Source organism: Coturnix japonica, chromosome 10 (genome assembly GCF_054131305.1).
Source record: "Coturnix japonica strain WE chromosome 10, WE-NBRP24, whole genome shotgun sequence".
NCBI lineage: Eukaryota > Metazoa > Chordata > Aves > Galliformes > Phasianidae > Coturnix > Coturnix japonica.
In genome coordinates, this window is record NC_140672.1 from 143,578 (window position 1) to 161,212 (window position 17,635).

At 54.0% G+C, this 17,635-nt stretch overlaps 2 protein-coding genes across 4 annotated transcripts; one reads left to right on the forward strand and one right to left on the reverse strand.

Annotated features, from left to right (window-relative positions):
* Positions 1-6,565: 6,565 nt before the first annotated feature.
* Positions 6,566-8,355, forward strand: LOC107323701 (oxaloacetate tautomerase FAHD2B, mitochondrial-like). The gene is made up of 7 exons (XM_015883041.3): positions 6,566-6,781; positions 6,993-7,209; positions 7,286-7,345; positions 7,434-7,596; positions 7,661-7,769; positions 7,844-7,931; positions 8,221-8,355. The coding sequence occupies exons 1-7, from the start codon at positions 6,588-6,590 to the stop codon at positions 8,281-8,283; spliced, it is 894 nt and encodes a 297-aa protein (XP_015738527.2). The 5' UTR covers positions 6,566-6,587; the 3' UTR covers positions 8,284-8,355.
* Positions 8,356-8,357: 2 nt separating this feature from the next.
* On the reverse strand, positions 8,358-16,823 carry LOC107323700 (glycerol-3-phosphate acyltransferase 2, mitochondrial). Of its 3 annotated transcripts, none has more exons than XM_015883040.3 (23): positions 16,782-16,823; positions 16,300-16,342; positions 15,196-15,250; positions 14,815-14,928; positions 14,667-14,740; positions 13,413-13,523; positions 13,009-13,137; positions 12,139-12,238; positions 11,931-12,067; positions 11,662-11,761; positions 11,187-11,393; positions 10,997-11,104; positions 10,662-10,744; positions 10,468-10,574; positions 10,223-10,293; positions 9,849-10,113; positions 9,627-9,775; positions 9,469-9,546; positions 9,203-9,328; positions 8,995-9,115; positions 8,735-8,785; positions 8,586-8,641; positions 8,358-8,511 (listed from the first exon to the last, which is right to left on the reverse strand). In XM_015883040.3, exons 3-23 carry the CDS (start codon positions 15,196-15,198, stop codon positions 8,395-8,397), a joined length of 2,307 nt encoding a protein of 768 aa, XP_015738526.2. In that variant the 5' UTR covers positions 15,199-15,250; positions 16,300-16,342; positions 16,782-16,823; the 3' UTR covers positions 8,358-8,394. The 3 variants fall into 3 exon arrangements, with proteins under 3 accessions (XP_015738526.2, XP_015738525.2, XP_085366047.1); XM_015883039.3 differs by having other exon boundaries at positions 10,997-11,107; XM_085509921.1 differs by lacking the exon at positions 15,196-15,250 and having other exon boundaries at positions 10,997-11,107.
* Between the last annotated feature and the right edge of the window lie 812 nt (positions 16,824-17,635).

A 17,635-nucleotide genomic window follows, 5' to 3' on the forward strand; every position in this document is an offset into this window, starting at 1 on the left:
ACCAAGAAAAACAGGGTTAGAGTGGAAGAAAACCAAGAAAAGCAGGCTTAGAGCCGAAAAAAAACAAGAGAAGCCGGTTTAGAACAGAAGAAAACCAAGAAAAGCCGGGTTAGAACGGAAGAAAACCAAGAAAAGAGGGGTTAGAACAAAAGAAAACCAAGAAAAGCCGGGTTAGAACGAAAGAAAACCAAGAAAAACAGGGTTAGAGCAGAAGAAAACCAAGAAAAGGAGGGTTAGAGCAGAAGAAAACCAAGAAAAGCTGGGTTAGAATGGAAGAAAACCAATAAAAACAGGGTTAGAGCAGAAGAAAACCAAGAAAAGCAGGGTTAGAGCGGAAGAAAACCAAGAAAAGCAGGGTTAGATCGGAAGAAAACCAAGAAAAGCAGGGTTAGAATGGAAGAAAACCAAGAAAAGCAGGGTTAGAGCGGAAGAAAACCAAGAAAAGCCGGGTTAGAACGGAAGAAAACCAAGAAAAACAGGGTTAGAGCAGAAGAAACCCAGAAAAGCAGGGTTAGAGCGGAAGAAAACCAAGAAAAGCAGGGTTAGATCGGAAGAAAACCAAGAAAGGCAGGGTTAGAATGGAAGAAAACCAAGAAAAGCAGGGTTACAGTGGAAGAAAACCAAGAAATACAGGCCCTAAAGCCGAAAAAAAACAAGAAAAGCAGGGTTTAACAGAAGTAAACCAAGAAAAGCCGGGTTAGAACGGAAGAAAACCAAGAAAAACAGGGTTAGAGCCGAAAAAAAACAAGAAAAACAGGTTTAGAGCAGAAGAAAACCAAGAAAAGCCGGGTTTGAATGGGAGGAAACCAAGAAAAGCAGGGTTAGAGCCGAAGAAAACCAAGAAAAACAGGGTTAGAGCCAAAGAAAGCCAGGAAAAACAGGGATAGAGCCGAAAAAAAAAAAGAAAAACAGGGTTAGAGCAGAAAATAACCAAGAAAAGCCAGGTTAGAACGGAAGAAAACCAAGAAAAGCAGGGTTAGAGCAGAAGAAAACCAAGAAAAGGAGGGTTAGAAAGGAAGAAAACCAAGAAAAACAGGGTTAGAGCGGAAGAAAACCAAGAAAAGCAGGCTTAGAGCCGAAAAAAAACAAGAGAAGCCAGGTTAGAACAGAAGAAAACCAAGAAAAGCTGGATTAGAACGGAAGAAAACCAAGAAAAGCCGGATTAGAATGGAAGAAAACCAAGAAAAGCCGGGTTAGAGCCGAAAAAAACCAAGAAAAACAGGGTTAGAGCCGAAGAAAACCAAGAAAAACTGGGTTAGAGCCGAAAAAATCCAAGAAAAACAGGGTTAGAGCAGAAAAAAAACAAGAAAAACAGGGTTAGAGCAGAAGAAAACCAAGAAAAGCCGGGTAAGAACGGAAGAAAACCAAGAAAAACAGGGTTAGAGCAGAAGAAAATTAAGAATAGCGGGGTTATAACGGAAGAAAACCAAGAAAAACAGGGTTAGACCCGAAAAAAACCAAGAAAAACAGGGTTAGAGCAGAAGAAAACCAAGAAAAGCCGGGTTTGAATGGGAGGAAACCAAGAAAAGCAGGGTTAGAGCCGAAGAAAACCAAGAAAAACAGGGTTTGAGCCGAAAAAAATCAAGAAAAAAAGGGTTAGAGCTGAAAAAAAACAAGAAAAACTGTTTTAGAGCGGAAGAAAACCAAGAAAAGCAGGGTAAGAGGGGACGAAAACCAAGATAAACAGGGTTAGAGCCGGAGAAAACCCAAGAAAAACTGGGTTAGAACAGAAGAAAACCAAGAAAAGCCGGGTTAGAACGAAAGAAAACCAAGAAAAACAGGGATAGAGCAGAAGAAAACCAAGAAAAGGAGGGTTAGAGCAGAAGAAAACCAAGAAAAGCCGGGTTAGAACGGAAGAAAACCAAGAAAAACAGGGTTAGAGCCGAAAAAAACCAAGAAAAGCAGGGTTAGAGCGGAAGAAAACCAAGAAAAGCAGGGTTAGAACGGAAGAAAACCAAGAAAAGCAGGGTTAGAATGGAAGAAAACCAAGAAAAGCAGGGTTAGAGCGGAAGAAAACCAAGAAAAGCCGGGTTAGAACGGAAGAAAACCAAGAAAAACAGGGTTAGAGCAGAAGAAAACCAAGAAAAGCAGGGTTAGAGCGGAAGAAAACCAAGAAAAGCAGGGTTAGATCGGAAGAAAACCAAGAAAAGCAGGGTTAGAATGGAAGAAAACCAAGAAAAGCAGGGTTAGAGTGGAAGAAAACCAAGAAATACAGGCCCTAAAGCCGAAAAAAAAACAAGAAAAGCAGGGTTAGAACAGAAGAAAACCAAGAAAAGCCGGGTTAGAATGGAAGAAAACCAAGAAAAACAGGGTTAGAGCCGAAAAAAACCAAGAAAAACGGGGTTACAGCAGAAGAAAACTAAGAAAAGCCGGGTTTGAATGGGAGGAAACCAAGAAAAGCAGGGTTAGAGCCGAAGAAAACCAAGAAAAACAGGGTTAGAGCCAAAGAAAGCCAGGAAAAACAGGGTTAGAGCCGGAAAAAAAAAAGAAAAACAGGGTTAGAGCAGAAAAAAAACAAGAAAAGCCGGGTTAGAACGGAAGAAAACCAAGAAAAACAGGGTTAGAGCGGAAGAAAATCAAGAAAAGCCGGGTTAGAATGGAAGAAAACCAAGAAAAACAGGGTTAGAGCAGAAGAAAACCAAGAAAAGCCGGGTTAGAACGGAATGAAACCAAGAAAAACAGGGTTAGAGCGGAAGAAAACCAAGAAAAACAGGGTTAGAGCCGAAGAAAACCAAGAAAAACAGGGTTAGAACGGAATGAAACCAAGAAAAACAGGGTTAGAGCGGAAGAAAACCAAGAAAAACAGGGATAGAGTCGAAAAAAAACAAGAAAAACAGGGTTAGAGCCGAAAAAAACCAAGAAAAACAGGGTTAGAGCCGAAAAAAAACAAGAAAAACAGGGTTAGAGCAGAAGAAAACCAAGAAAAGCCGGGTTAGAACGGAAGAAAACCAAGAAAAACGGGGTTAGAACCGAAAAAAACCAAGAAAAACAGGGTTAGAGCAGAAGAAAACCAAGAAAAGCCGGGTTATAACAGAAGAAAACCAAGAAAAGCCGGGTTAGAACGGAAGAAAACCAAGAAAAACAGGGTTAGAGCAGAAGAAAACCAAGAAAAGGAGGGTTAGAAAGGAAGAAAACCAAGAAAAACAGGGTTAGAGCGGAAGAAAACCAAGAAAAGCAGGCTTAGAGCCGAAAATAAACAAGAAAAGCCGGGTTAGAACAGAAGAAAACCAAGAAAAGCCGGGTTAGAACGGAAGAAAACCAAGAAAAGCCGGGTTAGAAAGGAAGAAAACCATGAAAAACAGGGTTGGAAAGGAAGAAAACCAAGAAAAGCAGAGTTAGAGCCGAAGAAAACCAAGAAAAGAGGGGTTAGAGCGAAAGAAAACCAAGAAAAGACAGGTCGGAGCAGATGAAAACCAAGAAAAGCAGGGTTAGAGCAGAAGAAATCCAAGAAAAGCAGGGTTAGAACGGAAGAAAACCAAGAAAAGCCGGGTTAGACTAAAAGAAAACAAAGAAAAGCAGGTTTAGAGTGGGAGAAAACCAAGAAAAGTCAGTTTAGAATGGAAGAAAACCTAGAAAAGTCTGGTTAGGGGGAAAGAAAACCAAGAAAAGATTGGTTAGAGTGCAAGGAAACCAAGAAAAGACGGGTCGGTGCAGATGAAAACCAAGTAAAGCAGTGTTAGAGCAGAAGAAAACCAAGAAAAGCAGAGTTAGAGCGGAAGTAAACCAAGAAAAGTAGGGTTAGAGTGGAAGAAAACCAAGAAAAAACGGGTTAGAGTGGAAGAAAATCAAGAGAAGATGGGTTAGAGTGCAAGGAAACCAAGAAAAGCAGGGCTAGAGCGGTAGAAAAAAAAAAAAAAGCAGTGTTAGAGTGGAAGAAAACCAAGAAAAAATGGGTTAAAGTGAAAGAAAATCAAGAAATACGGGTTAGACCAGATGAAAACCAAGAAAAGCAGGGTTAGAGTGGAAGAAAACCAAGAAAAGCAGGGTTAGAGTGGAAGAAAACCAAGAAAAGCAGGGTTAGAGTTGGAAAAAAACAACAAAAGCAGGGTTAGAGTGGAAGAAAATCAAGATAAAACATGTTAGAGCAGAAGAAAACCAAGAAAAGCAGGGTTAGAGCAAAAGAAAACAAAGAAAAGCATGGATAGAGCGGAAGAAAACCAAAAAAGGCAGGGTTAGAGTGCAAAAAAAACACAAGAAAAGCAGGGTTATAGTGGAAGAAAACCAAGAAAAGCAGGGTTGGAATGGAAGAAAAATAAGATGTGGTAAGGAGTTATATTGGGATCAGACATTAACAGTATCAGCTGAGAGGATCTGCTCCTTATGGGGTGATGGGGTGATATTGGGGATCAGACATAACAGTAACTGCTGGGAGGATCTGCTCCTTATGGGGTGATATTGGGTGTTGGACAGTAACAGTAACTGCTGGGAGGATCTGCTCCCTGTTTATGGGATGCTGGCGAGTGAACTGGGGGGTAACATGAAGGGGTGACACTGCTGTGAGCAGTGAAGGTGTTGGTTAATGTTGGGGTGATGCTGTGAAGGGATGTTGTGGTGATGTTGGGGTAACAGTGGGGGTGACATCAGGGAGTGGTGTTGAAGGAAGGCAGTGGGGTGACGTGGAGGGGAGGTGATGGGTGTGACAGCAGTGGATGGTGGGGGACAACGGTGATGAATGAGAGAGAGGTTCCAGTGGGGGGCGATAGTGGGGGGACAATGGTGGGGTAATGGGGGTGATGGTGATAATGGTGCTGATGGGGTTGATGAGGTTGATGGGGGTAATGGTGGGGGGCAGTGATGTGGGTGGTGTGAAGAGAATGATGGTGGTGACAGTGGAGGCCCCACACAGCCACACACAGCCACACAGAGACACATAGCGCCCCATAGAAGCCCTACAGAGTCCCATAGAAGCCCCATAGAGCCCCACAGTGCCCGATAGAAGCCCCACAGTGCCCCATAGAAGCCCCATAAAGCCCCACAGTGCCCCATAAAGCCCCACAGTGTCCCGGCACGTCGCGGGCGCCATTTTCATACTGAGGAATAGCGTCACTTCCGGCAAGGTGGATTGTGGGATATAAGGCGGCATAACGCGGCATAACGCGGCATCTGGAGATCGCCATTTTGATCATGCGCAGTAGTGTCGCTTCCGGTATGGTGCATTGTGGGATATAACGCGGCATAACGAGGCATCTGGAAATCGCCATTTTGATCATGCGCAGTAGCGTCGCTTCCGGTATGGTGCATTGTGGGATATAACGCGGCATAACGAGGCATCTAGAGGTCGCCATTTTGATCATGCGCAGTAGCGTCGCTTCCGGTATGGTGCATTGTGGGATATAACGAGGCATCTGGAAATCGCCATTTTGATCATGCGCAGTAGCGTCGCTTCCGGTATGGTGCATTGTGGGATATAACGAGGCATAACGAGGCATCTGGAGATCGCCATTTTGATCATGCGCAGTAGCGTCGCTTCCGGTATGGTGCATTGTGGGATATAACGGGGCATGTAGCGGTCGCCATTTTGATCATGCGCAATCGCGTCACTTCCGGCATGGTGCATTGTGGGATATAACGCCTCATTTGGTGGGCGCCATTTTGTTCGAGAGCAATGGCGTCGTTTCCGGCGGAGGGGATTGTTGGATATCTCTGAGACCGCCTTATTTCCGGTTCCGGCTGTGGGGGGTGCAGCTCGGTTTCCGGCTGTCCGTTTCCGGTGTTTTCGCCATGGGGCTGTGGGAGGTTCGGGGGCCCGGTTGGAACCGGAACCCGCCTCTTATTTACAACGGGAGTCACGAGGAGATGGGGGAGGCGCCAGAGGGAACCCGGCACCCCATAGAGACCCACTGTGCCCCATAGAATCCCCACAGTGAGGCTATAAGGGTACGCAGCGCCATTTTGGGGCCAAATCCAGGTTTTTTTTGGGGGGGTGACAATAGGGTGCTGTTGGGGGTGATGTTAGGGGATATGCGCCAGTTTTGGACGGCAGTGCGCATGCGCCAGTTTTATGACGCCAGTACGCATGCGCCAGTTTTATGACGCCAGTACGCATGCGCCAGTTTTATGACGCCAATACGCATGCGCCAGTTTTATGACGCCAGTACGCATGCGCCAGTTTTATGACGCCAATACGCATGCGCCAGTTTTATGACGCCAATACGCATGCGCCAGTTTTATGACGCCAATACGCATGCGCCAGTTTTAGGATGCCAGTACGCATGCGTCTTTTTTTTGGTTTGTTTTTTTCCTCTCTCTTTTCTCCACGCATGCGCAGTTCTCAACACTAGTAGCACGCATGTGCTTGTGGTCTCACTTCAATGCGCTTGCGTCAGTCTCGCTGTGCGCATGCGTCCCGTTCACGTGGCGCCTGGTGCAGTTCCGCATTGTGGCCGCGCGGTGGCAGCACTGAGCGCGCTCCGTGTGACCGTGTCCGTCCGTCCGTGTCGGTGACGCGAAAAGCGCAGAGTCGGGAAGGGGAAATACCGGGAAAACAAGGAAAACCTGGAAAGCTTCCGCCGCTCGGGGCGGCCGCTCCCTGCGGGGTCCTTTCCCTCCGCCGTCGCGCCGTCGTGGCGTCATCACCGCGCGTCCTTATGGCCGTGTCGCGGCTGCCCGGCGCCATGCGCCTGCTCCGCTTCCAGCGCCCCGGGGCGGCCGGGCCCCGGCTGGGGCTGCAGGAGGAGGAGGGCGGGGACGTGGTGGACCTCAGCGAGGCCGAGCCCGAGCTGCCTCGCTCCATGCGGGCCTTCCTGGAGAGCGGCGAGCACGGGCTGGCGGCCGCCCGCAGGTGGGGTCCGCAGGGGGTCGGCGGGGCCCGGAGATGGGCGAGCCGCTGCGGAGGGCGGTGCGGGGGCCCCGCGGGGGCGGCGCAGGGCGGGAACCGGGGCGTCTCGGGGGGCGCCGGGGTCCCCGGGCGCTGCGGCGGCGATCCGGGTCCCGAGGCGGGCGCTGAGTCTCGGAGGTGCCACGTGCTCCCCGTGCTCAGCCCCGCCCCGCAGAGCGCTGGCCTCGGGCCGGCACCGTCTGCCGCGAGCGGGAGTGCGTCTGTTGGCTCCCATCGACGACCCCGAGAAAGTGATTTGCGTGGGGCTGAACTACCGGGACCACTGCCTGGAGCAGGACGTCAAGGTGCCCAAGGAGCCGCTCATCTTCAGCAAGTTCCCCAGCGCCATCACCGGGCCCTTCGATGACATCGTGCACCCAGCCGAGAGCGCTGTGAGTGTCCGCGGGCCCCGTCCTGCTGCGGGGTACGGCCCGGCCCGGCCCCTCCGCACACCGTCTTCTCCCCCAGGAGGTGGACTGGGAGGCGGAGCTGGCCGCCATCGTTGGGAAGGCGGGGCGGCACATCCAGGTAATGCTTTGTCAGGGACGCTCCCGGCCTTGTTGTGTGTCCCAGTCCTGGTGGCCGAGTGGGTCCCCGTGCTCTCCTCCACCCGCAGGAGTCAGTCGCTATGGAGCACATTGTGGGCTTCGCTGTGGCCAACGATGTCAGTGCCCGAGACTGGCAGATGCGAAGGAACGGGAGGCAATGGCTGCTGGGGAAGACCTTTGACACCTTCTGTCCCATAGGGCCGGCGATCGTCACCAAGGACTCAGTGACAGGTGGGGACCTCGCGGGGTGGGAGGCTTTTTTCCAGCTCCATGGGATGACACATCTCCTCTGCAGATGTCCACAACCTGCGCATCCGCTGCAGCGTCAACGGGCAGCTGATGCAGAACAGCAGCACCAACCAACTCGTCTTCAGGCTGCCCCAGCTCGTTGCCTGGGTGTCCCAGTATGTAGCACTGGGAGGAGGGAAACAACAGCATCCTAGTTATTTAGGCACTTGACATCTCCTGTGCCTCCCAGGTTTGTCACGCTGCGCCCTGGGGATGTCCTGCTGACAGGAACCCCTCCTGGGGTGGGGGTGTTCCGGAAGCCCCCCATGTTTCTCAAGGTGAGCACAGGGTGGGGTCACTGCATAGGACTGGGTGGGTCCCGGTGGCAGAGCAGGAACAGCTCACTCTCAGGTTAGCACTTCAGCTTCACGTGTCCCCCTCCATATCCCTCATCACCAACCTCCTCAGTAACACAGCTTTCCCCCCCTTTCTGGGTTCTCAAGTCCTGCTGAAAATAGAAAACCCAGGCACTGCTCTACCCCCGTAGCTCCCTCCCCGTCCATCCTCCCTGTTGGGGTAGAAGGAGCTGCCACGTGCATAGGGCTGCAGCATCTCCTACCTTTGCAGCAAGGTGACGAGGTGCAGTGCGAGATCGAGGAACTGGGCACCATCTGTAACAAGGTGGTGTGAGGACCGAACCCCCCAACTCAGACCCCCCGTGCCTTGATGCGACGGTGCTCAATAAATCTGCACCAGGAGACAGCTGCTGCTCCCGGCTTTATTGCTCTGCAGGGTTGGTGGCTACAGCTGCATGAACTGCTCAAGGAAGGCTTGTAGCTTCTCCCGGCCCTCACTGGAGCAGAAGGGCTGCACAAGCTGCAGAAGGGGCCCCGAAGGGCTCGGCCTCTCCTTCAGCACCTGGGGAGGGTTGGGGGTGTCACCTCCAAGACAGCTCTTGGGGATGGGGGCAGAGATCTATCCACTACACTCACCCCTATGTTCTTGAAGCTCTGCAGTGTGCTCAGCACCAGGCTCCACCTGGGGCGCTCTGGAAAGAGAAATCCCCAAAGGTGCCCCCTACCCTGTTCCACCCACAGCACAGCTGGGGCGGGAGGACCCCCAGCATCATGCTCCCACTCACCCAAACCATCCTTTGCCAGGAACTGCTGCAGTGCAGATGCACATGTGGCTTCTGAAGGGAGAGCAGGGTCAGCATGGGGTGGGGAGAAAACCTCAGTGCCCCCCCACAGGACTGCAACCCCCTCCAGCTTCAACAAAAAGCTGGAGTTATGAGTGCAAGTGCTGCAAGTGTGCCTCCGTCTCCCCCAGAAGTGAGTGGGGCTGACGTGGAGACAAAATGGGTGGCCCAGGATCGTGTGGGAGGTCTGGGGGAAGCCCTACCAGGCTGGGGCCAGTTGTGTTGCTCCAGGAAAGCCACTGCTCGCACATAGGTCACCAGTACAGGGCTGAGGAGGTGACAGAAGAAGAGGAGGAAGCCGGGTGAGTCCTTGGGCTTGCAGATCTGAAAAGAGACAGTTTTTCAATTAGTTTGTTAAGCCTCAGTGCCCCAAAACATCCTGGGGCTGCCTAGCAGGAAGCCCCTGCGTACCCTGAAGAAGCGTTTACAGTGGTTGTCATCACTGTCATTGTCACTGTCACTGAAGTCAAGGTTGGTCCAACGTGATGTCCTGCTGCATCGCCGTGAGGACACATCGCAGAGATAGTGCTCGCCCTCCTGCAGAGTGAAGCTTTGGGCTGGCACTGCATGTCCCCACCCCTCACCTCTACTCAGGGCAAACCTCCTGATCTAGGGGAGCAGTGGACTCGTGGCACAGTCTTTTGTTCCCTTCCCAACCAGGACAGGAGGGCACCTACCTCTTCAGCCTCCAGCAGCCTGCACAGCATGAGCTTGTCCAAGACATCCTGGCTCTGGCAGTCGAGGGGCTGGCAGGGCTGCGGGGAGAAGGAGGTGGCAAGGAGCTGAACGGCCACCTCCATGTGCCATCAGCAGCCCTGGTGCCACCTGCATCTACCTTCAGCCCCAGCAGGCTGGGGGGCAACAGCTGCAGCAGTGCCAGGATCTTTTGGTGCAGCTCATCTTCACTGAAGGTGATGCTGGAGGGACAGGGGGCCTCCCCCACAAAGGGCAGCAGCTCCAGCAGCAAGGCACGGATGGCACAGGCTGTGGGCACAGCATGGTGAGCAGCAACACTGCTGCCCAGCGCAGGGACCCCCAGCAGCACCCCACCACTCACCTCCCACTGCCTCACTGGCAAAGATGGGCACAAGTTGGGCACTGTGGTGGCTCAGCTCCCACTGTGTCTCTGCTGAGTCCTTGACGACCACCACAATGTCACCGAAGGGTGCAAGGTAGTAGAGGGTGACATGGTCTCTGAGTAGGGCCAGGCTGTGCAGCACCAGGGCACGGAGCTGCCCCGAAAAGCTCACATCATGCTGCCGCAGTAGCGTCTCCTCCAGCAGCCATGCAAAGTCCACCATGAGCTGGGAGAGCCGCACACACTGTGGGAAGAGGAGGGCTGAGCTGGCCGAGTGTTACAAGCAAGGGGCAGGCCTGGAAGCTTGCTCCAGCAGCAGACATAGCTGGAAACCCCAAAGGGCTCTGCCTCACCTTGCGGTGCTTGTGCAGCAGCAGTGCTGATGTGATCCCCACAGCTGTGACGGCGGAGCACACAGTGGCATCTGCAAGGAGCGAGAGGCAATCAGCTGCCTGAGCTCTGTTTCCAGTGCAGGTGCTGCCATGCAGCAGCCACACATGAAAATGAGCAATAACAGCAGCACAACTGCTGTCTGTCAGGGAGGGAGTGGGGATATATGGTCCTTTGAATTTCCATGCCTGCCCACAGAGCCCCATACCAGTCAGGGCATGCAGGCCCAGCTTGGTCACCATCATTTCCTCTTCTGCCTCTGAGCTGGTGGTCATTCTGTGCACTGGACCATCTGCCCTGCTGTAGTCTGGATGGCTGGAGCAGTAGGAAATAAGAGTGAGAAGTGAGAAAGCAGGGCTGGGTACAGGTACTGGGGGAAAGGCCCCGCTCCCCCTGGCTTACAGCATGCCGATGATGGTGGGCAGCAGCTCCTCCAGTGGCTTCCCCATGCTGCTGTGGCAGATGAGGCTCTTTGCCACAAACTCCTGGAGTGGAGGACACAGCCCATGAATACCTACAGCCTGCAACTGACTCATTGCTTTCAGTCCCACCAAGAGCTGCCCCACGGGCTCACAGGATCTGTGCAGATCTCCCTCCCAACACCCCAAGCCCCTCTGTACAACCCCACAAGGCTCACATAGCCCAAAGCATTGCTGCAGCACATCTTCCAGGGCTGGGCTGGATTCTGGGAGCCAGCTCTACCACAGCAGTCCCAGCCAGACCCATCACCACTGTACCTGCAAGGAGAAGGGCTGGGCCAAGTCCACACGAGCACAGCCAAAGCATCGGCACAGGGCTCGGCATGCAGCCCAGAGGCAGGCCCCAAGGCTGAGAGGCTGAGCACTCTGCTGGGGGGAGAGTGAAGGAAGCATTAATGGGGTGACAGAAGGGACGCCCCCACCCCAGCTGGGGTGCACACAGTCTCACCTCTCCATTCGTGCAGAATCTGTCAGGGGTGCAGTCATAGGCAATGCCCACAGGGACCAGGAGGATGTCAGGCACAGCACTGTCCCACATGGCGCGGTACAGCAGTGCCAGCCATGCACGGGCAGGGCTGGAGAGGTGCCACTGGGCACAGGGCTCCTCCAGAAAGATCACAAGAGGTTGCCGGCTCCTCAACACCTCCTCGAGGTACTGGAGAGAGGGGTGAAGCTGAAGGTGATGGTGGCACCATAGGGTCATGCAAGAGGTGCCACCACCCATTGCTGGGGGTTTAATGAAGCCTGGCAGCTTTGCCCTTCTGACTGAGCCCAAGATACCCTCACTGAGCACCTTGGGAGCTTGGGGGGGGTGTTTTTCCTCCACTGCAGGAGCTGGAACTGCATGATCTTAAACCCAACTAAACCATTCCCTGATTCTGATTCCCACCCCAGCACCAGGGGAATGCCAGGGTGAGACATACCGAGGCCAGCACAGCCACTGGGAGATCTCCATCGTGGTCACTCAACGCCTGCTCCACCGTTGTGGGCAGGAACACTGCTCCCAGGCAGCCAAGCAAGGCCCTGCGGGGAAAGAAACCATTATGAGTGCCCACCCTGCACAAATCCATGTTCCCACTGCCAACCCTGCGCCCTTCCCACTCCCTAGCCCAGCTTGCTGTGCACAGCTGTATTTACCCCATGTGGGGAAGCAGCCATGTGCCAGCCTGGAAGAGGATTCCCCATGCCTTACCGCAGGCAAGAGCTGCAGTTCAAGTTGCCCACTGTCACCCTGGGCACCCCCAGGCCCTGGGAGAAGAGGAGGAAGGAAAGGAGCAGCCCATCCAGCTGGGACTTGTGGGTGGAGAGGAAAACCAGTGGCACGCTGGGCTGTGGGGATGGAAGATGCAGTAAGAGCTCGGCACAGCAGTGTGCCAGGAGCAGGTGGTCAGGTTCCTCACCGTCCTGGCAGCCTTCAGCACCATCTCCAGCTGCCCCCGGTGCAGCTGTACGCTGAGGAAGAGGCGGCTCAAGAAGCGGAGCAGGGCCCAGCAGCACAGCCTGTGGGGTAGAGAAGCAAAGTACAGGGGTGAGGGCTGCACCCATAGCCCTCCAAAACCTCAGCCAGGCAACAAGACAGCACCCAGGCACCAACCAGGGCCATGGGCATGTGCTTCCCCCATCACTGCACTGTCCCCTGCCTCATGTTCCCCATCCAGGCACCAAACAGGGCTGTGCAAGATGGCTCACTGCACAGCATCGAATCCTCGTCTTGATGCTCAGGCTCCCATGAACCAAATAAACAGCTTTATTATAAATTAAGTTAAAACATTAAAGGCTGGATGTGACAAGACCACCCCCTCTCTCCCCAGCAACAAAAGCTCAAGTCAATTACCCCTCCATCTCCCCGTCCTCCCGCACACTGCTTACGGGAAGGATCCGAATGCTTTTATCCCCTGGGTAATTTCTTCCCTTTAAATACTTCAGACTGCTCAGAGGGTTCTTTTATTACAGCTCAATCAGACAAGCAATTAGGCTACAATGCAACCTTTAATTGCCAATTTCTCAATGACAGGAGGTAAAAAGGAAAAAAGAAAAAAAAAAAAAAAAAAAAAGGCTTAGAAAGAAAAATTTCCTTTTGCTTTGCTTCCCATCCCCCCCAGTGTGGCCTTTTTCCCCCCCTTTGCCACTCTGGTATTGCACTCCGTTCTGCAGAAGGGACAATACCCCCACAGGGCTGTATGAGGAGCAAAGCACCATGCATGGGGCTGTGCACAAACTGAAGGATGAGAGAGAGTGGGGCTGGGAAATGTTGTGCGTCCCACACCCACCTGAGAATGGGAAGACAGAGCGGGGCCTGGATCCCAGCTAGGATCCCAAGGACTTTCTCCTTGCACTGCTGCTGGAGCTTTCTCTCCCCTCTGCAGCCACGTGTCTTGCTGGCAACGAGGTCCTGCACCCTACACGGAGATGAGGTAGGAGCAAGGGGTTAATGCGTTTTTCAGCAAAAGACAAAAAAAAAAAAAAAAAAAAAAAAAAAAAACCAGCTATGGATTACAGTAATTACAATGTTCTGACTGCCAACCCTGTGCTGTATAATTAGCAGTGACAAGGGTGGAGGTGACAGGTGCCTGATGAGGCCACATCACCCAGTGCTGTGCAGCACAGAGCAGCCCCCGTGTGAGGACCCTGTGGGGGTGGCACCAAAGGGGAGCAGAGAGCAGTCTCCACACACCTCTTATTCCTGCAGACTCTCTCCAGCAGGTCTCCGGGGGTGTTGTTGAGCACTTTCCAGCCGCCTATAGCCAGGACACAGCAGATCCGTCGCACCAGCCAGCCCCGGTACCTGGGTGAGACAGAGTGCTGAGCACAGTGAGCACATGCAGGGTGCTGGCACTGCCTCAGCCTCCTACACACATGCTCTTGGCAAGCATTTGTGGCTCCGGTTCACATCTTATAGCTGAGGAAATGTGCTGGGAACATGATGGTGGCTTTGGGCTGCGTGGGAAGCTCTCCAGGCACCAGGCAGCCTCCCCAAAGATGCTGCTGCCAGCACCAGCCCGCTCAGCCCACAGCCCCTGCCAGCAGCAGGGACGCTCCATCCCAAGCTGGGACTCCCCCAGATGTGCCCACATCCAAGCTAGACAAACACCACTGGGTCAGAGAGGGGTGAAGCTGAAGCTTTGAGTTTTGCAGTGCACAAGAAGCTGGTGTGAGGCACTCAGGTAGCAATGTGGCGATTGATACTTGTCTTCTTTCACTCTCATCTCCATCCTCACTTCAGCATCCCGCAGCTCCTGACTCTCTGAGCAGAGATGAATTATTCAAAGAGCTTGAAAGCTGAGAGCTGGGATATTTCAAGCAGAAGGGAGCATCGTGACCCGATTTGGGGAAAAAAAAAACAGCATGAAACTGCTGAACCACCAGGGACTGCTCCAAAAAGGAGAGGAACCAGGGGAGTCCAGCACCTCCAAAACCAGATAACTGCAGGGGAGCAGCCACGTCATCTCCTCAGCATCACAGCAGCTGAGCTCCAGCACATAACCATGGGAAGAGGACACACACAGGGGGCTGGGAGTGAGCTGGCCCAGCATGCATGATCTTCCTTGTGCTGGAGCACAAAACAACCCCTGCCCCTTCTCAGGCTCTTCCCAACAGCTTCAAGAGTCCAAGTGTTGATTTTAGAACTCACAAACCCTTGACACTGTGGCTAGCTACCCCTCTAGGCCATAAGGGTGACAGTCAGAAGAGGAACAGACCAAGCCCTTTCCTCTCTGCTGTTATTAGTTCTCTACATTAGGAGATATGCCTTCCATTCAGAAAATAATTAGCATGACTGCTTTCTGAACTAATTAGTGAGCAATCATGACAGAGAGGCATACCCACACTCCAGTGCCACAGAGGAACTTAATTCCACTGGGACTCAAAGAACAAAACCCGGTATGAGTGCTCTGCCCAGCACTCCCAGCAAAGGGAGCCTCAACCTCACCTGGTGTCCTCCTCCGTCACCCAGGTGGCACTGCGAAAGCCAAGGGAGGAGAGATGTGCGTGGTAGAATCCATCCTGGGAGCAGAGCAAGAGAACAGGGTTGGCCTTGGCTGGGGGAGGTAGCAGCCCTTGGCTGAACCTGGTCTCACCCAGCTCCTCGGGGTGCAGGCCTGGCAGCAGCGCCCCATGAGTGGCCGGAGCCAGCGCCGAGAGGGGATGAAAACTTCCACTCTTCGCCCCGAGTCAGAGACCCAGGCCTTCATCTGAAAAGAGGCAGAAAGATAAAGGGAGGGAGGGATGGCATGAGACATCCTTCACCTGAAAATAATGAAGTGTGCACAAATGGTGCTCCAAATGCACAGCCACTGGGGAGAGGGGAAGCCCCCACTGCTGAGCTTCTTGGGGTGAAACAAAGGTGCTGCGTGCTGGTGCTGAACCCCCCAGAGCTCGTCACCGAAACGCATGTGCCACCGTCACTGCAGGAGTGTGGGGATCTGGATGGGGCAGGACCAGCACTCCAGGGTACTCACCATGCGCTGGTGGGAGCGAGCCCTCAGAGATGTCTGTCACGGCCACGGAGCTCAGCTGGGAAAACACAGGCAGAGAGCTGGGACACATGGGGATGTGCACCTTGTCCCCATCCCACAGCACAGAGAGCACGACAGCAGCCAGGAGGCCTCTCCCCCAATAACAGGGATGGGGGTGGCAACAGAGTGGAGGCAGGATGGGATCCATGGGAAATACAAAGGAGGTACTGAGCCCTTCCCCACTGCAGGCACCTGAAGGGAAGGGAGCAACTCCTCAGTGGGGAGATGAGTTGTTCTATTGTAGAGGGAAAAGGGGAGGGGGGGGGGAACAGCAACCAACGTACCAAAAGCCCTCGGGAAAATAATTTCTTCTTTGTAAGACAGCTCCAGCACAGCTGCAATTGACTTTTCCCTCCCACGCCCTCCTCCCCCAGGCAACTCAATCCCAATCTGCACCCAAAACTCCCATGGTCTCCCCAAGATGCAGAGATCCCCTGTGTCCCCAGGAGGGTCAGGGGCACCCAGAGCAGTGTTGCTTTCTACTGTGCCCAAACCTGACCTCACAACGATGGTCCCAAGGGGAAGGGTCAGGCAGCAAGAACAGCCCAGCATTCCACTGCTGCTCCTGGAAATCCCCAAGAACAGACCCACTGCTGCTCAGCCAGCACAGCTTCCCCCAAGGAAACACAGCAGGAAAATAAACCACTGCTAATGAGGCACACAGGTGCCAGGAAGAGCAGGGTGATGGCCTGGGGCCACTCACGAGGCAAAAAACCCCTCTGGCCAAGCAGGTGCAGCCAGGGGGGCTGCAAACACTCCTTCCCCCGCTTCACTTCAGAGCGGAGATTTTAAAAGTCATTTCATTCCAGGAATCTGCACTCAGCGAGGCTCCTCCTGGCAGCTACCAGCGCGCGAGCACTCGCTCACATGGAAAAACAACCTGTTTGTCAAATGCAGTGGGGAGCCAAAGGGGGAAACAGGGCTGATGTCAGCACGTGCTGTGTCACCTGGAGGCACCCACAGGGGACCCCGGCCAGGTACTGACAAGGGGTACATGGAAGCGCAGAGAACAGGGACAGCCCGTCCTTGTTCCATAGGGACACTCACCTGCAGTTGCACTATGCCAGCCGAGGGGTCCCGTGCCCTGCAGCTGGGGGAGAGATGAAGGAAGCAGTCACATAGGGTCAGGCCTGAAAAAGGGGCTGTTGCACAGGGCACCCCCACGGACCCAATGTGCCCCATGGGCAGCGTGGAGCACAGGGCCTCGAGGGGGTCCCCACCCCACACGGGCTCCTTCCCCTTCACAGGCCCACGGGGTCTGGTAGGTTTGGAATCCCCCCCCTGCATGGCTCCCAGAGGGTTTGGTTGGGGGTCCCACCCTGCATGGGTCCCTTCCACACCGCACGGGGCCCCACAGGACCACGTGGTAGGAAGAGACCCCAACAGGCCCCGGAGGGGGGAATCGGGCCTGCATGGGGCCTGCATGGGGCCTGCATGGCTCCCGCAGGGCCTCGAGCACGGACCTCACCCACGCAGGCCCCCACACCGTCCCCAATCACACGAGCCCCACACCGACCCCACGGCCCCACCTTATCACAGTCCGGCGCTGCCGCCCCGCTCCGCCCCCCGGCGCCCCTCCCTCCCTCCGTCCCTCCCTCCCTCCCTCCGTCCCTCCCTCCCCGCGGCGCCGCGGGACCCCCAGGGCAGCGCGGGAGGCGGCTCTCGGCGGGGGATCGTGTCCAGCCCCAGAGCGTCATGCCCGGCCCAATAGGATGAAGCCCAACCCCGCAGGACCGTCCCCATCCCCATAGGATGTTGCCAACCCCACAAAACCGTGTCCTACCCCATAGGGTCATGCCCACCCCCGTAGGACCATTTCCCATCCCTGCAGGACAATGCCCAGCCCCATAACATCATGCCCAGCCTATAGGCCCATTCCCATGCCCTATAGAATGCTGCCAACCCCTTAGGACCATTCGCATCCCATTTCAAACATAGCTCCATCCCCTGGAGCCCCGTGGCCCTGGGCTGAGCCCTGGCTGCAGCTCTTCACACTCCACATCCCCCAGGTTTTATATGATCTTCCATCTTTGGGATTTGTTACAAAAATTGTTTGTTTGTTTAAAAAAAAAACAACAGGGATTTGTTAAAATGAATTTTATGTGGTCTCTTCTTGCAGCAAACCTGGTTTAGGGGGATTTCAGTGAGTCACCATGACAACCCAGTGCTGTTCTGGGGAAACTACTGGGGAGAGGAAGGCTGCGAGCACTGCGGAGTGGGGAGGGGACAAGGCAAAGGGGCAGTGGTGGGGCAGGGTGGGCACTGGGTCTGTGTGCAGGTCACAGGACTATGCCCAGCCCCGTAGGCCCATGCCCAACCCCTCAGGACAATGCCCAACCCCTCAGGACAATGCCCAACCCCTCAGGACAATGCCCAACCCCAT